Source organism: Corythoichthys intestinalis, chromosome 3, assembly GCF_030265065.1.
Source record: "Corythoichthys intestinalis isolate RoL2023-P3 chromosome 3, ASM3026506v1, whole genome shotgun sequence".
Taxonomy (NCBI): Eukaryota; Metazoa; Chordata; class Actinopteri; order Syngnathiformes; family Syngnathidae; genus Corythoichthys; species Corythoichthys intestinalis.
This window is the reverse complement of record NC_080397.1, coordinates 27,632,860-27,654,203: the sequence shown is the minus strand read 5'-3', so window position 1 is coordinate 27,654,203 and position 21,344 is coordinate 27,632,860. Positions and strand designations below refer to the sequence as shown.

The 21,344-nt window shown below is 37.6% G+C and overlaps 1 protein-coding gene across 3 annotated transcripts in view; it reads left to right on the top strand.

Moving 5' to 3' along the window:
- Positions 1–257: 257 nt before the first annotated feature.
- pdlim5a (PDZ and LIM domain 5a) overlaps positions 258–21,344 on the top strand; it is a 66,573-nt gene continuing 45,486 nt past the window's right edge. For all 3 annotated transcript variants that reach the window (XM_057832825.1, XM_057832824.1, XM_057832823.1), the window contains exons 1-3: positions 258–372; positions 1,391–1,504; positions 13,605–13,756. In XM_057832825.1, coding sequence (XP_057688808.1) covers positions 1,406–1,504; positions 13,605–13,756 — 251 coding nt within the window. In that variant the 5' untranslated portion in view covers positions 258–372; positions 1,391–1,405. The remainder of the gene's footprint in view (positions 373–1,390; positions 1,505–13,604; positions 13,757–21,344) is intronic.

Genomic DNA, 21,344 nt, shown 5'->3' with positions numbered 1-21,344 from the left:
CAAAGGTTTGGCCATATACGGTATATTGTCATACTGTTTATAAAATATTGGGGGGAATGAACAATCCTCTCTTTAATGAGTTAGCCCACGCAGTCGAAAATATCCCCAGTGGAGATAAAGTGTCCCCTGTCACGGTTTTCCATGGTGTTGTCTTCACCCCTCCCTAACCTCTCATGTCATGTTGGGTCTCTCCTCCTCTTTCCCCTCCTCCACCTTCCTTTGCCCTCCCCTGGGTGGGATATAAGAGCATTTGCGCCCCAGTGCCTCTTTCACACACAATCGGTGTGTTTTCTGGGACGGGGACACTTCAGGGGATTGTCGTCACCTGCCTGCAAAGGAGCTATTTTCATCTCTGGGGTTTTTATTGATACGGTAAATGAGGCATATTGACTTTATTAATCATTTCTGATGAGTTGCTTTATGTTAAGACAGTAAAAATGTTTCAGGAATTTTCTTCCTGTACTTTTCTGCAATTCAATTATATTTAGACCATTATTTGTGATCTATAGCTACAGTATATGGTATTGTATTGTTGGGGATTGTATTCATATTTTATTCCCTATTAAATTGCTTTTTTTTGTATGTATCTCCACTTACATGAGTTTTTTAAAAATTGTATTTTAATCATAGTTATGTTATAGATGTAGATGTGATAGATGTATTTTAAAACATTATTTTTGGTAATACAAAATAACATTGTTATTTATTATTATTTTTCTATTTTCATTTTATCTTCTAATATTTTAATATTATTAATATTTTAGATAGTTTGCGTTTTTAAATGATTGTTTCTAATATTTTTATATGATATTAATATACGTCATAGTTTCTTTCATTGTTGTTATTTTATTTGTCATTTAAATCTGGATCATGTCAATATTAAGTTGAAGGTTCTTTTTGGTCTTTAGTTCTTCGCTTTAGACAGTTTTTTTTTTCCTTTTTAGATTTATTTTAGATATATTATTCAATTGTTCATCATTTTTATGTAGTTTTTTTTTATTATTATTATTGTACTGAATGCTTCAGAGGTAAGTTATTTTAATTTATAAGGCTGCGCACGTTAACTCAAATGAATTAACATTCAATTAGTTCACCAGCCATAACCCCATTCTAATGAGTTAACATAAATGGATATTTCTTCAAGATAAATGTGTTCTAAATACTACTTTTGAATTCATTGTCAGATTGTGTGTTTGACAACGCGATTTATTGCGATGAATCTCATGCGAATAAAATGCATAATCATTGCCCATCTCAATTTATTTGTAATTCAGAGGTAGCAGTTATAGTGTCAATATTTAAGTTTACGGTTCCTTTTATTTATGAATATAATATTTATAATAAATAAATTTGCCTTGCCTTGACTATTGCAAACCCTGCCTCTCTTTAGCACCTCCCTTCAACCATGAGTAGCAACTACAACGTCACTCTGTCTGGCCCCGCTCCCTGGGGCTTCAGACTACAAGGTGGGAAAGACTTCAACCTGCCCCTCACCATCTCAAGGGTAAGAACAAACCCCATTCATCTTGATTCAATGACAGCCAATGAGTCAAAAGCACATAGAAGGACGGGCCAAACCATAAACGGGGGTTGCCTGTTTATTTTTATCAAAGTGGATGCAATTCAAAACAGCTCCCAATCTACAGACGCTCCAGCAAATAACTAAAATTGGCATCGTGCGGTCCGATGGCAACGCGAGACCGATGATGAACGAGGCGCTCTTATTCTAGGGCCCCGCGGGGCCTCCCTTCGGGTCGGGTCGCCGTGTTGTGTTGTTATTACTTTGGATGTGATACTTTTCCCACTAACTCGAGCCATGTGAATTTTTAGAGGGCTTTCAATCACAATTCTGTGTTTGTGTATGTGGGCTGCTTGTGTTGGGTTTTCGTTCCAAGAGAAGAAGGCAGGAGACGATTATGATTCATTGACAACTGACTTACTAAATGAATCAACAATTATTTTCATAGTTGAGGACTTGACATGGTTGACTCTTTTTTTGGGGTTCTTAACTCTTTGGCTGCCATCCACGGCGATGGACGTCCAAACTATTTTGACAGACTAAAATTGTGTTTGGACGTCTATCCCCGTCAATGGCGGTGAAACATCAGGCATCCCAGTTGAGCCCTTTCAGGAAAAGTGATCACTACTCAACAGTTGACACTTTTAACCCTTTATAGCGCAAGTGACTATTTTTGGTTACTAAAAAAACTCTTAAATATGATCAGTTATTATGATTATACGCATATTTTTAACGCATATTTTTAAAATTGTGAATCACTATTATATTTTTTTCTTTTATCATTATAAATGAATACAATGTTAATAAAAACTAAATGAATGACATCAGGGAATAATTTGTGCAGGATCCTGCAGGACAAGATCCAGCACCTCTTGATTTTGGCCCTCCCTAAAACTTGCAAAAGAATGGGTTTGTGTTATTTATTGTAATCTCGGATTTTGAATGATTTACAAGTTAGACCTGTTGAGAAACTAATTGTTGACTGAATACTGTAAGTCCCACCTGTGGCGGAGAGAAAGAGACAGACAGGAGAGCGCGCCGGGGAAGCAGCTGGACAATGACCGCTGAACAAACCGGCCGACGTCGGAGGACCGTGTAGCTGCCAAATGGTCAACACGAATATGGCAAAATAATGCTTTACTACACGGCGAAGTCGTAAACAGCAAGACACTAAGTGCAGGAGGGCGGCTGCAGTTGTTGTGCAGCTAACATGTGCAGCTAATGTGTATGAGGAGAGCTTTTTATGGTACATGCCCATCCATGATCAAAGATAAATAGTCCTCGATTTAAAGAAAGTTTGTAGTGTTTACTTTGTAATCGCTGTATTCGCCGCTATTTTTAACTCAAAGTTGCAATTTCTGATCGGTCGGAAAATTTGACAACACCGAGCACATGAAGAGGGCAATAAGCCGAGTATTGTGCTCTCCCAGCGGGGGGATATCCGACAAGCCGCCAGTCGTCAGCCAAGGGGACAAAGAGCATGTCAGCCACAAAATGCAAGCCACCTACATATTAAAATGATACCAGTATTTGACATAATACAAAACAATATGTTTGCTCACCCTGTGATTGGCTGGCAACCAGTTCAGGGTGTCCCCTGCCTACTGCCCATAGTTAGCTGGGATAGGCTCCAGCACCTCCGCGACCCTCGTGAGGAAAAAGCGGCATGGAAAATGAATGAATGAATGAATGTTTGCTCACTTCCTGGTCCCACAGTAGTAGGGCTTGTTTTGGCCAATATCCACTGGTAAATGGTAACCTTTTGAAACCCCAAAAAGGCGCACACGCCTCTCCCTCGTTACAGCAAGATTTTTCTGCAGCCGTTTGGTTGGTATGATGTGAAAAATAAACGTATTAATTAGAGATGTCCCGATCGATCGGGTCCGATCACGTCATTTTCAAAGTATCGGAATCGGCAAAAAAATATCGGCCATGCCTTTTTTTAATATGTATATATATATATATATATTATATTAGGGCTGTCAAAATTATCGCGTTAACGCGCAGTAATTAATTTTTTTAATTAATCACGTTAAAATATTTGACGCAATTAACGCACACGTCCCGCTCAGACAGTATTCTGCCTTTTGGTAAGTTTTACAGCAAGGCTTTTTGTGCTGTCCAACAGCGAACTCTTGTGGTCGCTTTGCGACATGGTTTATTGCTTTCTTGACAGTTCAATATGGCTGCACGACGTTTCGGGCTGACACCCACGTTGTAATGTTGTGCTTATATGATCCTTGGACAAGATTTGTCCGTAAGTATGGTTGTTGTAAAGAATGTGCATATTATGTTTGTAAGTAAGTAAGTAATTTTTTGTATGAGACGCTTTTTGTTTATGTTTAGTGAACCTGTATAGCGTGCTAAGCTAACGTCGATGCTAATGCAATGCTTGTGTACTTTTTTTTTTGTAGTTTTATGACGGTCTAAAGAGGACAATGGTTTGAGGCCATTTTATTAATAAGATGAAAAAGGAAGAAGTCTGATTATTAAGGCGTTGTTCACTAGCTGTCTAGCTTTGGAAAAAGTAGACGCTTCGGAGTGAGGACAGCATAGACAGATTTAAATGACAGTAGAGTGAAATGCCCACTACAGTCCTTATGTACCGTATGTTGAATGTATATATCCATCTTGTGTCTTATCTTTCCATTCCAACAATTTATTTTACAGAATATATGTATAATTTACAGAAAAATATGACATATTTTATAGATGGTTTGAGTTGGGATTATTTGCGATTAATTACGATTAATTAATTTTTAAGCTGTAATTAACTCGATTAAAAATTGTAATCGTTTGACAGCCCTATATATTTTAATTAAATTGTTTTGTAATTGTATTCAACGTTACAGACATAATATGTTACACTCATCCATTGTCTTTAGTTTAGACTTAAGGTAGGGTTATCAAAAATATCCCGATAACGGTGGCAATTAATTTATTAAAAAATGTGTCACGTTAAAATAATTAACGCAATTAATGTATGCGCTGCGCGACCGTCTCACTCACTCATTGTAATGATGCCGTTTTACCTATATTGAGAGATCAAAGGCAGCGCTAAATGAGTGGAGTGAATTTTGGCAGCCTTTGGAGCCTTTCTTCAATTGGCTAAATCCTTGCAATTCCTCTCCCTATGATTAGAAATATCATGGGAAGCAATGTGGGGAAGCAAGGTGGCAATTGATCTTTGTCTTACCAATGGCAGCCAGTGAGTTAATGAGTGGCCTTTAAGAGTTGAAAAAAACCCCCCAAAAAAACAAAAAAAATAATTTGTGCATTAAAAGGGTAAGGTCTCATTTTACATCATCAACGTATTGAGAGCAGTGGTGGATGAAGCACTCACTTTATTTTTTACTTAAGTAAAAGTACAGATACACGGGCAAAAAAAAAAATACTTCAGTGAAAGTACAAGTATCTCAGAAAAAAATACTCAAGTAAAAGTACTTGCTTTAGAATTTACTTTACAAGTAAAAAGTAAATGTACTTTCTCTTGATGTAAAAATCATCATTTAAAAATAGGCAAAATCTTGACTTCTATCTACCTAGGAGCATTTTAGATAAAAGTTACTTAGGATCGCTAGGAAGGTTCTCTACAACAGAGCCTTCTTGAGAAGTCTACTGCTTTAAAATGGCGGCTGTTTACCAACGCATCTAGTTCTTTATACATGTTGCTAATGCCGCTGTGTCTGTCATTTGCATCTAGTTCGTTTTATATGTGATATATTCCGTAGCATCATGTGGGCGTAGTTTCTAGGCTATCGGCTACAGTCAGGTATTATTAGAGCCACATAGCATAGTAGCATCGCGTTTGCAATGGCGTCACAACTCCCTTGTGAATCATCCATTAAAGTTGTTAAAATTGCTCCCGTTATTGCATTACTTCCCTTCTGTCTACTTTCGACATGTGTAAGTTTTAAAACTGTTTCATCATTTAAAGATAGATTTAAGTCAAGATTTTGCCGATTTAGGTGCATTTTAGATAAAAAGTTACTTTGGTTCGCTAGGAAGGTTCTCTACAACAGAGCCTTCCTGAGAAGTCTACTGCTTTAAGATGGCGGCTGTTTACCAACGCATCTAGTTCTTTATATCTTTATACATGTTGCTAATGCCGCAGTGTCTGTCATTTGGATCTAGTTCGTATTATGTGTGATATCTACCGTAGCATCGTGTGGGCGGAGTTTGTAGGCTATCGGCTACAGTCAGTTATTATTGGAGCTACCTAGCATTGCGTTTGCAATGGCGTCACAACTCCCTTGCCTCCTCCCCACTCCTGCTCTGCTCTCTAATCTCTGTGAGTCCGTCTCTCTTTTCTCGCGTCATTCAACCAACATAGTAACGCATTGTAACGCACGCCTTTCCCGCCTCAGTAACGCTAACAGCGTTGCCAAGATGAGAAAAGTAATTAATTAGATTACTCACTACTGAAAAAAAAACACTGTTAGTAACGCTGTTATATTCTAACGCCATTATTAACAACACTGGTGTTGGCGCACAAAAATAAAAAAACAGAAATGGACGCTTCGGTCCGCTAGGTTTTCTTACACAGGTGAAAATCATCATCTATTTACCCCACTCCCGTTGAATATTATTCCCGTCCCATGGGCCATGACACACAGGATTTCCCGAAATAATTCATGCTCTAGTCTAGAGTTTATCGATTCTGCCGGAGGCCTAAAGACGAAACTATCAATTCACAATAAGAAAAAAAAAAAAAACAATATTGTAAAATGTAGCGCAGGCGACAATTTGAAAAGTAGAGTAAAAGTACAGATACATGCTGTAAAATGTAGTGAAGTAAAAGTATAAAGTACCACTTCATATTTGTACTCTAGTACAGATACACAAAAATGTACTTAAGTACAGAAACATACTTCGTTGTATTACAGGACTGATTAAGAGTAACTAACCTTAATTTGTAATCACTATGAAGATTTCCAATGACAAAGTTAAAATCCAAATGGTCTGCCTTCCATCCTACCTAAATTTACACAGTGAATGACTATTTCAGCCTTCTAAATGCAGGCCTTTCAAAGGATTGACTCCACACACACTGACATGAGATAAACGATAAAGTGAATGCCTCAGGGGGATGTGTGCATTGAGTTTCTATGAATAGTTCCATCATCTCACAGGTCACTTTCCACAGCCACACCCACCCATTAGAGTCTAGACTAGAGATGCCCGATCCTTCCATTGCAATTGACTAGTAGATCAAAATTAGTCAATGCCCTAGAATCAGAGGAAATGATCCAAAATGTACAGGAAGTGACTTGCAAGTCCCCTAAAATTAACAAGGAAGTGACCCAAAATGTCTACAATACATTTTTAATGTCTTAATCAGTTGATTTCTTTTTAAATCTAGTCAAATAAATTTCTCCATCTTGTTTTGAGTGTTAAAAACTAGTTAACAGATTAATGTGTCAGATTATTCCATTTACTTTAAGTAAATATTACTATTTGTTCTTATTAAGCTCATACATCCAAAAGTTGGTAATTTTTCACCTAAATCAAGAAAAAAATGCTTTAAATAATGTTTTGAACAATATCTATTCTTGATTTAAGAAAACTTCTGACAAACAAGCATTTTTTAATGATTAAATATATTAATTTACTGCCTAAAATAAGTCAGTTAATCTTAATTTCAGGTAGCTATTGCTCTTAATTCAAGAAATCTAAGTGAGTAAAATTTACTTGAAACAGTGGCAGACAATTTCATTTATCTTTTTTAGATCTAAAATGAAAACAAGGGAATTTAACTAGTTTTAAGGAGGTGTGTTATTCCAGTGCACACATTTAATGCTCATGTTTCAGCGCTACTGACGCCACTGGACATCCAGTTCCTTTTGACTGGGAGGTCCAAATGATTTGCTGTCTTCTCTGTCAATGTCAGTCAATGAGTTAGCGAGAAAGTGCCCAAAAGTGATAGGAAGTGACTGAAAATCTACAAAAACTGACCTATGGGAGAGCAAATTTCTTCAGAAATGGCTTTTCCTAGTTCTGAGTGATTTCTGCGTTTCCACTATGTCGTCACTGTGCCATGCTTGTGCCATTATACTGTGCCATAATACAGTATATTATCGCACATACTGTATAAGAAAACAGTATGTCGTGTCTGTATTAATATATGACATCTACAGTAATATTTGACATATCATAATCTTGCAAGGCGAAAACATGTGGACACCCCTGGTTGTAGACATTCTTTAATTTGTTCCACTTACTAGCTCATAACTCAGTTTCCTCATTTACGAAATCAGTTTTAAAGGAGTGATATGTAAGATTGGTGGCCAAAATGGTACTGCAACGAGGATGAAATTATTGAAACACACAACATCAACTTCCTTCTACTTTGGACTGCCAGATTAGTGCTTCGCAGTGGAGAATCAAGCTGCGTTATCATACCAATTTTGCATTTCAATCAGAAACTAGAAATTGCTATTTCTGGAGGAACTGCGTGGGTAGCTTTAGTACAAGGTCATAAGTAAATGAGTGCATACAGTGGGGCAAATAAGTATTTAGTCAACCACTAATGCAAGTTCTCCCACTTGAAAAAGTTAGAGAGGCCTGTAATTGTCAACATGGGTAAACCTCAACCATGAGAGACAGAATTTGGAAAAAAACCCAGAAAATCACATTGTTTGATTTTCAAAGAATTTATTTGCAAATCATGGTGGAAAATAAGTATTTGGTCAATAGCAAAAGTTCATCTCAATACTTTGATGGCAATAACGGAGGCCAAACGTTTTCTGTAACTCTTCATAAGCTTTTCACACACTGTTGCTGGTATTTTGGCCCATTCCTCCATGCAGATCTCCTCTAGAGCAGTGATGTTTTGGGGCTGTCGTTGGGCAACACAGACTTTCAACTCCCTCCACAGATTTTCTATGGGGTTGAGATCTGGAGACTGGCTAGGCCACTCCAGGACCTTGAAATGCTTCTTACGAAGCCACTCCTTTGTTGCCCTGGCTGTGTGTTTGGAATCATTGTCATGCTGAAAGACCCAGCCACGTCTCATCTTCAATGCCCTTGCTGATGGAAGGAGATTTTCACTCAAAATCTCTTGATACATGGCCCCATTCATTCTTTCAAAAACAGCCCCAAAGCATGATGTTTCCACCCCCATGCTTCACAGTGGGTATGGTGTTCTTCGGATGCAATTCAGTATTCTTTCTCCTCCAAACACGAGAACCTGTGTTTCTACCAAAACGTTCTATTTTGGTTTCATCTGACCATATCACATTCTCCCAGTCCTCTTCAGGATCATCCAAATGCTCTCTAGCGAACCGCAGACGGGCTTGGACGTGTACTGGCTTCAGCAGGGGGACACATCTGGCAGTGCAGGATTTGAGTCCCTGGTGGCGCATTGTGTTACTGATAGTAGCCTTTGTTACTGTGGTCCCAGCTCTCTGTAGGTCATTCACTAGGTCCCCCTGTGTGGTTCTGGGATTTTTGCTCACCGTTCTTGTTCTCATTTTGACGCCGCGGGGTGAGATCTTGCATGAAGCCCCAGATCAAGGGAGATTATCAGTGGTCTTGTATGTCTTCCATTTTTTAATAATTGCTCCCACAGTTGATTTCTTTACACCAAGCATTTTACCTATTGCACATTCAGTCTTCCCAGCCTGGTGCAGGTCTACAATTTTGTCTCTGGTGTCCTTCGACAGCTCTTTGGTCTTGGCCATAGTGGAGTTTGGAGTGTGACTACTCTTTGGTCTTGGCCATAGTGGAGTTTGGAGTGTGACTGACTGAGGTTGTGGACAAGTGTCTTTTATACCGATAATGAGTTAAAACAGGTGCCATTAATACAGGTAACGAATGGAGCCTCGTTAGACCTTGTTAAAGGAAGTTAGACCTCTTTGACAGCCAGAAATCTTGCTTGTTTGCAGGTGACCAAATACCTTTTTTCCACTTTGATTTTAAAATGAATTCTTTAAAAATCAAACAATGTGATTTTCTTTTTTTCCCCCTCCACATTCTGTCTCTCATGGTTGAGGTCTACCCATGTTGACAATTACAGGCCTCTCTAATCTTTTCAAATAGGAGAACTTGCACAATTGACTAAATACTTATTTGCCCCACTGTAAGTGCATAAGTACGTACTTATAGTACAAATACACGCAAGAACATAAACTTGTAGTACAGGTACACGCAAGTATGCATACTTACAGTAAAATTACACTAAAGTACATGTATTTGTAGCATACGTACACACAAGTGCACGTACTTGTAGCATAAGTACACAAAAGTACATGTATTTTTAGTATAAATACACACAAATACACATAGTATAAGTACATGCAAGTACATGTACTTGTAGTAAGTACACACAGGTCCATGTGTTTGTCGTACTAGTACACATGCTTGTAGTAAATGTACTTGTAGTACTAGCACACTCGTAATACTAGTACACATGCTTGTAGTACTAGCACACGTACTACAGTACAAGTACACATAAGTAGTAACCATAGTTGTGTATAATTAGGTACACGTTACTGTAGTACAACTGCACGACGTATATGAATATTCTTGTCTTATTTCTGCAGCCTTAGTTTCGGAAGCCTACAGAGCTCTCGCAACTTGGACAAAGACAAAGAACATACCTTGTTATTAGTTTCGGAAGCCTACAGAGCTCTCGCAACTTGGACGAAGACAAAGAACATAGCTTGTTATTGGCTGATTTGGGGCGGGCGTCTTTGTAAATACAGAAACAAAACAATAACAACAAAAATGCACTGAGTATCAACTTTTAAAATGAGTAAATCTCTGCTTAACCTTTGAGGCCTGTGTTAGAAGTATTACCAAAAATACGTTTCTTTACTGTCTATTGAAATATTAGAGCCATTTAATGAATAATTTAAGTGCAAATCTGATGTATTGCTTCTTTAAGAGATTTGAAAACAGTGCTGTACGATATGATGCTAAACGTTCTATTGACATTTTACATGTCTGTTGTCATTATTGCCATAGGACCCATAAAAAAGACTCACCAGCATGCATTTGAAGCATTTTGTAATGTTTCTTCCACTGTCTAGCACCAAGACACAAGCTAATAGGTTATGTAAGCACATTGTAATATAAACCAGAGCAGTTCTTATCGGCTGACTGAGGGCGGACAGTAACATGCGTAGGATGTGACACTCCGCGTTGCCAAAGAACTGAGCTCCTAAACATTAAGGAGTCGTTAATCAGTCTATAAAAAAGCGTTTGATGTCATTTATCGGGATTTCGGTGCTTGGCGAGGGTGGCCCTTCCGTTTCTTAGCTACGAAAAACATTTAAAGTGAGATTATTTCTTCATTTTAACACCAAGGACCCCACACACATTAGTCATTCCTACTCCCCCCCCTTTTTTTTTCTTTTCAATGAATCAAGTGTAGATGAAATGATGGTTCGCTGCGATATCATTCCACACATGTATAGACACAAATTAAATATGATTACAGTATATTAAAAAAGTCAAGGGCTAATAAAAGACACTGTGCAACCCGGATTAGTGTTAATGCTCTATGGCCCCCGACCATTTATAGTCATGCAGTATTTGCCCAACGCACACACACAAAATCCCTCACACATCCACTGAAAGCAGGAAGTGGATTAACTCCTTCACTGTCATTGACGGCGATAGACGTCGTGACAAACGCATTTAAATTCCCAGCAGAAAGAGCCTCATGATTGGAAGTCTATCTTGGTCAAATGCACTGAAAGTGTTAAGGATTAGCCGTTGTTTTGAACAAAGCAGCATCTACAGCATCATAAAATGACGATGTCGAGAGACAGGGCGGTACTTGTGTGTACAACTACTGTACATATTGCTATTTATTAGGGCTGTCAAAATTATCACGTTAACGGGCGGTAATTAATTTTTTTATTAATCACGTTAAAATATTTAACGCAATTAACGCACATGACCCGCTCGAACAAATTAAACTGACAGCACAGTGTCATGTCCACTTAGTACTTGTGTTTTTTGTCTCCCTCTGCTGGCGCTTTGGTGTGACTGATTTTATGTGTAATTATTGACATCAGCGATGGCGAGCCACTAGTTTATTTTTTGATTGAAAATTTTACAAATTTTATTAAAACGAAAACATTAAGAGGGGTTTTAATATAAAATTTCTTTAACTTGTACTAACATTTATCTTTTAAGAACTAAAAGTCTTTCTATCCATGGATCGCTTTAACAGAATGTTAATGTTAATGCCATCTTGTTGATTTATTGTTATAATAAACAAATACAGTACTTATGTACAGTATGTTGAATGTATATATCCGTCTTGTGTCTTATCTTTACATTCCAACAATAATTTACAGAAAAATATGGCATATTTTATAGATGGTTTGAATTGTGATTAATTACGATTAATTGATTTTTAAACTGTGATTAACTCGATTAAAAATTTTAATCGTCTGACAGCCCTACTATTTATGCTTAGTAGCTATATGTAGTGTTACAAGCTCATTACACTTAAGGACCAATAGGACAGAAAGAGGGAAGACAGGTCAGATTTTGCTAGGACTATCACAACTGTATATGCTGTACTAATTTACATTTTTTTATTGCTTTGTGTGTATGACAATCCGATTAATCGGTTAATTTTTACGTTTATTATGTGAATAGGTATTCCAATCAAGAAATGAATGGCTATATAAATAAATGTTTGTATTCAACCAATTGGACCAGCGCTTAAATTAGTTTTAAAGGGGTCGATTTTCCTTACCATGTATGCATAAAAGAGTGTAAAGCAACCATTGATGGTAATAATGAGTCAGTCAGTGCAAAGCAAGACTTACATGGTGTTTCTTCCAACACTATAAACCAGTTTGTTTTTGCAACCCACTCCATAAATCCGCCGTCACCGTTTTAACAGCCATTTTTAATGTTTGTGCCTTTGGAAACTCAATGGCTGCTTAGGTGGGAATGGAAAACATGTCAATTGTGTGGTCTTGGAGCGGGCATTGACCCCTCTTCTGCTAACCCTTTATAGTAACCTGGCACACCGGATTGATTGTTCCATATTTTAATCTGGGAAAAATCCCATTTCATGGGAGGAACCTTCAAAAATATAAGGATGCTGATTGGACGTTGGCTCTTCTTGTCACACGCGCGAAAAACACTTTCCCGTCAAAAAAGCTTTTAATTATGTTCTTTGCTTTTCTTTTAATGAGGAAATGAAATATAGTATTTCAAACAAAGCTTGGGGATTTAGAAACACTATAAAAAAAAAAAAAAAAACATTTTTTTCCTTTACATTCAGCCATAGAATTTGATCATAGTCGCTTCCAATCACGCCTGCAGCTCCCGCTTCTTTTTCCTGATTGTCTCGCCATCAGAAGGCGACCAATCTGCATGAAGCCACAGTATGACATATTGGTTCACGGAAGAGCAAAAATGTCGTTTCCTGTCAAGAAAAGCTTTTCGTGACGTTCTTTCCTCTTCTTTTAACGAGGAAATGAACACTGAGGATAAGCACTGAATGAATGAAAAAAATCATTAAGTAATATGACATCATTATTTTGTTATTCTATATTGCTAAGTAATATTCATTCATTCATTCATTCATTCATCCTCAATACCACTCATCCTGATGAGGGGGTGCTGGAGCATATCGGTAGCTAACTATGGGCAGAAGGCCCGGTACGCCCTGAACTGATTGCCAGCCAATCACAGTAAATATTATTATTGTTTTATTATTATTTTTCTTTTATTAACATATGTTTATAACTTAAATTAATTGCATGGGGATGTTTTGCTTTGCTGCTCGGTAAACACGTCCTATTGATTTCTGAATGACTTCCTGGCTATTTTTGGGTGACTTCCTCTTGATCTAGGTTCAATTCCAGGTCACTCCCTGTTTATTTTGGATCATTTCCAGGCGACTTCCTGTTCATTTTGGGTCACTTCTTGTTCATATTATGGAATTTCTGGGTCTCTTTCTGTTTGGTTTTGGGGTATTTCCATGACGAATAAACAAATTAAATATTTCAAACCTGTTTTTTTAATTCATAGTATTTAAACGAGCACCTAATAAAAAGTTTTCTTTACATTTTTTGGACTTCAACAAATAATTCCCAATTTATTCCTGCAGCTGAGCGATGGTGGGAAAGCGGCCAAAGGCGGCATCGCTATCGGAGACATGGTATTGTCCATCGATGGCGTCGCCACTGAAGGGATGAACCACCTCGAGGCCCAGAACAAGATCAAGAACTGCACAGGGAACCTCCGCCTCACCTTGCAGAAGTATGTCACCAATTTTTCTTTATAAATCATTCAAAAACTTTTTAGCTGCCATTGACACCGATAGACATCCAATCCATATGGCAGTTAAACTCTCACAATGGCAGGCAGCAGGTGCCTGAACAAAGTACTTCTACTTCAGTAAAAAAAACAAAAAAACACACACACATGGAGCGCATATGCGAAGTTAATTGTAAACAATGTTTGTTTTATAACCACTGCTCAACAACTTTAACGTTTTGATAATAAACTCCTGAGTTTGGCAGCCATTCACACTGAGGAAAATACGTTGTTTTAAAAGGCTAACAGGATGTACCTACTTAGTATTAATGGCAAATTTGACTTTGGTTACCCCCTGAGTCACACTAGAAACCTTTCCATGCAATACATTCCAGATAGCAATTAAATATGATCATCACTTTAAGATCTATGAGAACCACTTTGCACTCCGCCATTGTATTTAAGCATATAGTCGCTTCCTGGTGATATCTAGTGGTTAAAATGAGATGCATAAAATTCATACCAATCCAGCTGGTCACAGCCACAGCCTCTACTTTAAAGCTAACTGGGATAACTAACTGGGAAACGTTTTTCCATTATAATTACTACAATCTAAAGCAGTTAGCCATTTTGAAATTCAAATTTATATTGGCCTGATGAATCTTATAGAACTTTTTCATGTAAGTAAATTTACCGCTATTCACTTCCTTTGCTTCAGACAAGGTTTTAGTGTTGTTTTTAGCAGCCCTTTTAATTTTCGTCATAGTCTTAGTTTCGTCAACTAATTAGTCTTAGTCGTGTTTTAGTCATCTCAAAATGTGTTTGTCCTTGTCTAGTTTTTGTTGACAAAAACTCAGGACTAATATCGTCTAGTTTTTGTTGATGTTAACTATAAATGTTTTCGTCTGTAAAATTTACAATAAATAAAGGTTTCCAACTATTTCAAATGATCATTGGCAGACGTGCATATATTGGAGCATCTACAAGGACAACGCCAACTTGGTGATTATACACACCCAGCAGGAAAACAGTACATTATTTTCAATTAGTTATAGCTACCTGGACGTCACGAACTGTATGTAAAAAAAAGTTGTCTGAGAGTTTATAAGACGCTCGCTATTAGCATTAGCCTAATGCTAACGCGAATGCTATGCTAACGCTATGAGTTACATTTAGTGCGTGATGATCACTCAGGAAATACTTTTAAAGACTAAAGCAACAGTGCATGTTTTCAAGAAAACACATCTTACTGTGTGTGCAAGCATGCATGGAGACGACTGGTGAGTCGGGAAAGGGGGGGGGGGGGTTATAATAAGTGACACAACCCGACATGGCGTTTAACTACACATATAATGTCGCACATTGTGAACATGTGATTGTTGACATTTTCGTCTCATCAGACGAAAACTGGCATTTGTTTCGTTATGTTCTAGTTTCCCAAAACACTTTTTTAGCTCGTTATGGTCTCGTCATCGTCATAAAAAAAATGTTTGTTAAAAAATATTTTTGTTATTGTAATCGTTGACGAAAACCACACTTGCATGGACACATTCAAACCACAGACGATTCGAACGAACACTGGTGTCTTGACTGACTCGTTAGATGCTCTAGCAGAAGGTGATTCTGCTCTGTGTTTTGTTGAGCATGTCAGCGTTTACATGAGAGAGCCATGAGGACTGTGCATACGAAAATGATATCTAGTCCACGGCGCTACCTTCGTATACCGTCTGTGGGCGCTACTGCCAGTTTGAATTGAATCATTTGTTTGTTTGACTAAAGAGGCAGAGCTCGGCTCCGAAGACCTCCGACCCACTTTAACCCCTGATGATATCATGTCTGCAGCTCCCACCTCTTTCCCCAGATTGGCTCGGATCTTAGAAGGCTGAGAGCCGGTCGGACGACTTGATGTTGATAAGGCAAAACTGCATGAGGAATCAGGCAGGGTCGTTTAGTTCAGCAAGGCTAGCTGCCAACCCCTCCCAGTTCAAATGGATTGGACATCTATCGCCATTAATGGGGACCAGTTAGTTAATCACACTGACAAAGTATTTGACTGTTTTAGCCATATAATATTTTTATAAATATTTTGTTGACTAAACGCAAGGTGTGACTGTTAATAAGTCACGCAGGCAAGCCGGCAGTGTCTCCAGCTTTCAAACTGACAGCTGCCGTGGTTATTTTAGTGCAAAAAGTTGGCGCGGAATCTTCCCGAGCGAGGGGTTCTGTTTGGGAAGTTGATGCAGCCTGGAGGTGTACGCTTTCATTTTGTTGACATTGTGTTCTCGGAATAGAGACGTCGAGATCCCCGGGTTGCGTTTGAAGCTCGCTCTCCCAGCCAATCGCGTTGCCATTTGCAAAGGTGGGTAGTAGCACATTACATTTATTCCGTCACATTTACTCGAGTCAGGTTTCAAGAAAAATGTGTATTTCTATGTGTAGTATCAACACGCCTTACGTTTTACCTTTACTTGAGTAGATTTGTGAGGAAAAAACGCAACGCTTACTCCGCTATATTAGCCTACACTAGTCATCTCCTCTTTATTCTACATGTTAAGTTTTACTTTTATTTTTGCCAGAGATGCCAACAATGGCTCTACTACAGAGATGTGGCAACAATACAATCACATGACTGTATTATACCAATCAGAAGTAACAATGCAATCACATGGCCACACACAAGCTTCCAGTCGGAAGTCCCATACTGACGCCGGCCTGTTTAATCACGTGACGTCTTTAAAGTGCCGTAAAAATTAAGCAATTAGAAATCGAGCGCTTCCATAAACATTACACGATTCAGAGCTCTCTCCAAGTTTATATTTGGCACTAATAGACCACAGAAAAACATGATTGTTTTAAATTTCATAGGAAGAAACAAGTTTTTTTCCTCCACTAGACAACACTCATTCTCTTTGGACGGGTGATGTTAAATTTTTCTAGTCTGAATTCAATGATTTTTGTGTATTGTATGATATTGTATATATATCTTTTTTATCCCGAATGTGGTCATGTAATATGTTGTAGTACAGGATAATAGCTCATACAGATGACGTTATGTTGTGGAAACAGATACAGCATTGCTTAAAAAAAAAAAATAAATAAAAATCAGACATTATAACATTGCTACTCATTAGTTGAGTATTCTTTCACCGAATACTTCTATACTTGTATTTGAGTACATTATATGGATAACTACTTTTACTTTTATTTGAGTAATACTATTTTGAAGTAACACTATTCTTACTTGAGTTAAATATTTGGCTACTCTACTATTACTCTACTCTACTATTTGCGGCGGTCATGCGTGTGAAATGAAAATGCAGAATCCCCCAAATCCCAAATTTATAGACATTTAAATAGGAGAACAAAAATTGTAAATGTGGAATTCATTTAAAAAAATGCTGGCCAGTGAATCAATTAGTTGTCAATTAGTCATTTCTCGTGGCAGTACAATAGTAATAGCAAGTACAAGTGTACAAATATTAGTAGGTATCGCTCAGTCTCTAGGCCTTTTTTCCGAGGCTGCAATTGGCCGTGCAGCTGCCGTAGTCACTTAGCCTCGGCGCTGGCTTGTCAGTGATGTTCCACGGCCAAAGCCCCTCACCTGTCCGTGTCATTCACGAAGCAGCAGTATTCGCCAAAGATCATCTAAAACCCCATCGTCGACGTATTGGCCTGTACTATCCTAATACTGGGAGAATGCTGCCTCATTTAGACGCACCTGCTACCGCTCGTCTTTGGAAATAGTTCCTTTTTGCCGAATTTGGATACGTCGGATCGTCATTACCTTAATTTTCGGACTATAAACTGCTACTTTTTTCCTCTGCTTTGAACCAAGCGGCTTATGTTCAAGTAGGGCTTATATGTGGATTTTTACAGGCCAGTGAGCTGTACTGTATGTATGTCTTTAGTAGGGTTGTTGGAACAATCCAAAAGTATTAATACCGAAATGTTGAATCCAGACACGATAATTGATTGCAAAACTATGGAAATTTGGTTATATACTTGTTTTTTCTTGAACGCAGGTCCCCAGAAATGAGGTGTAATAGGGTGATTTTGCGCATTTCCTTGTTAACCCGTTGGCTGCCATTGATGGTGCTCGATGTGTAATCGGTTTGTAATGGGAGGGCTCAAATGGTTTGGACGTCGACTAGTGTTAAACTCATTTAACCCTTTAAGGTCTGGGCCTATTTTGTCTGATTTTGCATGCCTTTGAAGTTGCCTTTATATTTCAAAGAAAGAATTGTTTACGATGGCCTGGTTTGGTCCCTTTTTTTGTGACACCTTGAACTTCATGTACAAATTGTTGTTTCCTTCACTGATCAATTATAAATCATCATTTTGGGCCCAAAAAGACCAAAAATTCCAAAATCGTTTTGTCAAAATTTTTAATATTGATGTCCAATTGACAACCAAACATGCGTAACGAACCGTTTTGAAACTTTGTAATATTTATTCAACATGTTAGGATGAACATTCAACCAAAAAAGAGAATAAATAGTCTTATATTTGACAATTCAACATAAACAACAGGTATAGCCATAGGCGTTTTTTGCCTTTATACATGCTCCAGTCAAAACAGGTTATATACAGCAGACCTAACAGTGAAGAACAGTGAAAAAATATATACCATCTAACACAAAAAGTGTTTAGAGGCCATCTCTTTATGAGTTTAGGTATTGCGGCCCATCGCCTGATGAAAACTATGTACACACAATCAAGCTTCTTGAACACACATTTATATACACAAATTGAGAAGATTGATGTGGGAAAAAAAAAAATATATATATATATAACATTGGGGGGAAAAAAGCATTTTAAAAAATATTTACAATAAACAAGTTAAATTTTTTTCAGTCATGCCACTCCGAAAAGCAGTTTCGTCCTGGAATTAGACACGGCTACATCACACAGCTCACACTTCCATGGGGTGTCGGTCCTCTTTCCACCCTTCCATTTTCATTTCACTTTACTTTCATTGTCACTATAAATGTACATGAAAATAAGTCAGTATTTATGAAAATAATAAAGTATAAAATAAAAATATATACAGCAATAAATAATAATGGAAATCTATATGTATGACAATAGAAAGAATACCATAGCTGAATATGTGCTACATCCCTAATCTTCATATAGAAAGAAGAACACCACAAATTATAAATTCCTGCCTGGGATACCCACAGTGCACGTACGACTTTGATCTGATATGCACATTTTATTATTATATACACAAACACACACTTATATTGCATCAAAATTAACTTTGTCTTGCAATATCAAAAGAAACTTTCAAAAGAAACGTTTTCAGCATGAAAAAAAAAGAGTGAGTTGGTTTACCTGTGCTCGTCGATGGCGTCACCCACGTGTTCAAATCCGTCACTATCTTCACTCGAGGACTCTTCCGAAGAAGACGATGATGACGAATTTGGACCATCCTCTTCCTCAAGTTGATCAGAAGAACAATTGCTTGCGCTAAATTTAGTTTTCCGTTCATTGTCAAAGTCACACAAAGTCGCTGCTCGATCCAGCAGTATCCAACTGGCCGTCGCTCGCCACCTCGCTGCTTCAGAACACTCCTCCCTCTCGTTCGGTTGAACCTCGCACCGCAGTTATATTTATAAAAAAAAAAAAAAAAACGCATTTTGTGCTTCCACTGTGACTTCGAAAGGGTTCGTTTGATTTGTGGTTTTTTCATGGAGCTTCCGTTTTGAAAAAGGACTAGAAATGATGGAAATATAGACATAAACAAATTATCCATGCAGCGTTTTAATGTTTTTTTGAGAGGACAATAAAACTATAAAACTTAAATGACAATATCTCACGTTCTAGTTGGTCGATTGACTTCAAATAATAACAAGAGTAAACCGCAACTTCCGCACTTTAAAACGAGACCAACCAACGGCATGTGGGTGACGTAATTAAAACGTGAGGGCGCTTCAAAGACGACGTGCGCTGAGGACGCGCTGGCGTGTCCTTCGACTCTCAAGGGTTAAACTGTTTTAATTTAGTTTTTAAAAGCCACATGATTGGAAATCTATCATCGTCAATATCACTAAAAGAGGTCATAAAAATGCCTAGTGTTAGATTGGAAGCTAGGTTTATGTACACCTAGCTTAGCTAAAAAGAACACGTAGGAAGTCGATGTAGCTTTTGTGGAGATTGGTAGCTGATTTCCCCCAGTTGCTGTGATAGCAACCTTCTTTATTCAGGGGCAAACAATAGGATGGGAGGGGCAGGAAAGCAACATAGAACATAGAATAGAATACATAGACTACATGGGAGTCACATTGCCCAGGACAAAGAAAGCTTGACTAGACCCTACTATAATAAGGAAAACATACTACAATAAATGTTTTTTTTTTTTTTAATTTATTTACGTAGTATAGAAAATGGCATCTAGCATTTTTTTTTTGCTATTGATATCGAGTTTATTTATAGCATTTTATTTTCTAATAGTCTTTAGGTGGGCGCATTTTAGTATTGTGACATAAATAGTCTTTAGGTGGGTTTATATAGTCCAGTGCTTATATGAGAATAAATGCTGTTTTCTTATACAGTTTGGTGGGTGTGCCTAATAGTCCAAAAATGACAAAAATTCATTCTATAAAATGTATTCTAATTCTGGACAAGAATCACCCTCCCATCAATGACTTTATCAGTAAAAGACCTCCATGTTCATTCACTGCAGCCACTGAGGTAAAAAAAAAAAAAAAAAATCGAATTTGGCAGATTTAACTTTGGCCCATGGCTGCTAATTATCATACCATGCAGATTACAATTTTAAAATGAGAGATTCTATATCTCGATAGAAATATTTTATAAATCTTTTTTATTTAATAATTTGCAGTACGTCTAGGGTTGTGCAATTGAAAAGTTTTGAAAAAATATAACACTACTATGTTTACTTAGCCTGTTTTCAACAGATACTGGAAGTAAAAAGCTTGAAAATCTCTTTCAAGACAATAAAAACAAAAATAGATGATTCATGTGCCTGTTAATGCTCAAATATGATTTAAATCATTGTGGAGTTAACACTGTGAGCTCGACAAGGTTGTGACTTGTTTTTTCAGGTCATCAAAATGAATCATGATGTTACTTAATGATAAGAAATGCCCCTAAGCCTGTAAAATATTTGATTGGTAGCATGTGTTAGCGCCTGTCATCCAGTTTGGCATGCTCTACAAACGTAATAAAACATTTGATATTTCATTTGCGCCAATTTTCCTGCGGCTAGCCACCTTTTTTTGCTGACAGACAGCACATGCCTTATATGGATTCCGCATGGATAATGACAAAAGCCTGGTGTAGTGGTGTTTGAACTCATTCAGTGGAACTGACAGCCATAGACGTCCAATCCATTTGAACCAATGTGCTCTATGTATATGTTGAATGTAAATTCAGGTGTCAAGGGATTAATGATGATTTTCTCTGTTATCATTAGTGTTGCACCGATAGTATTTTTGGCTACTGATGCCGATACTATAGCGATACCACATTTCCTCCCCCCCTCCTTTCAGTACCAAATTACTGCATACTGATTGTATTGTACAATAATTGCTACCATGGTTTGGTCACACACTGCTTAACAACA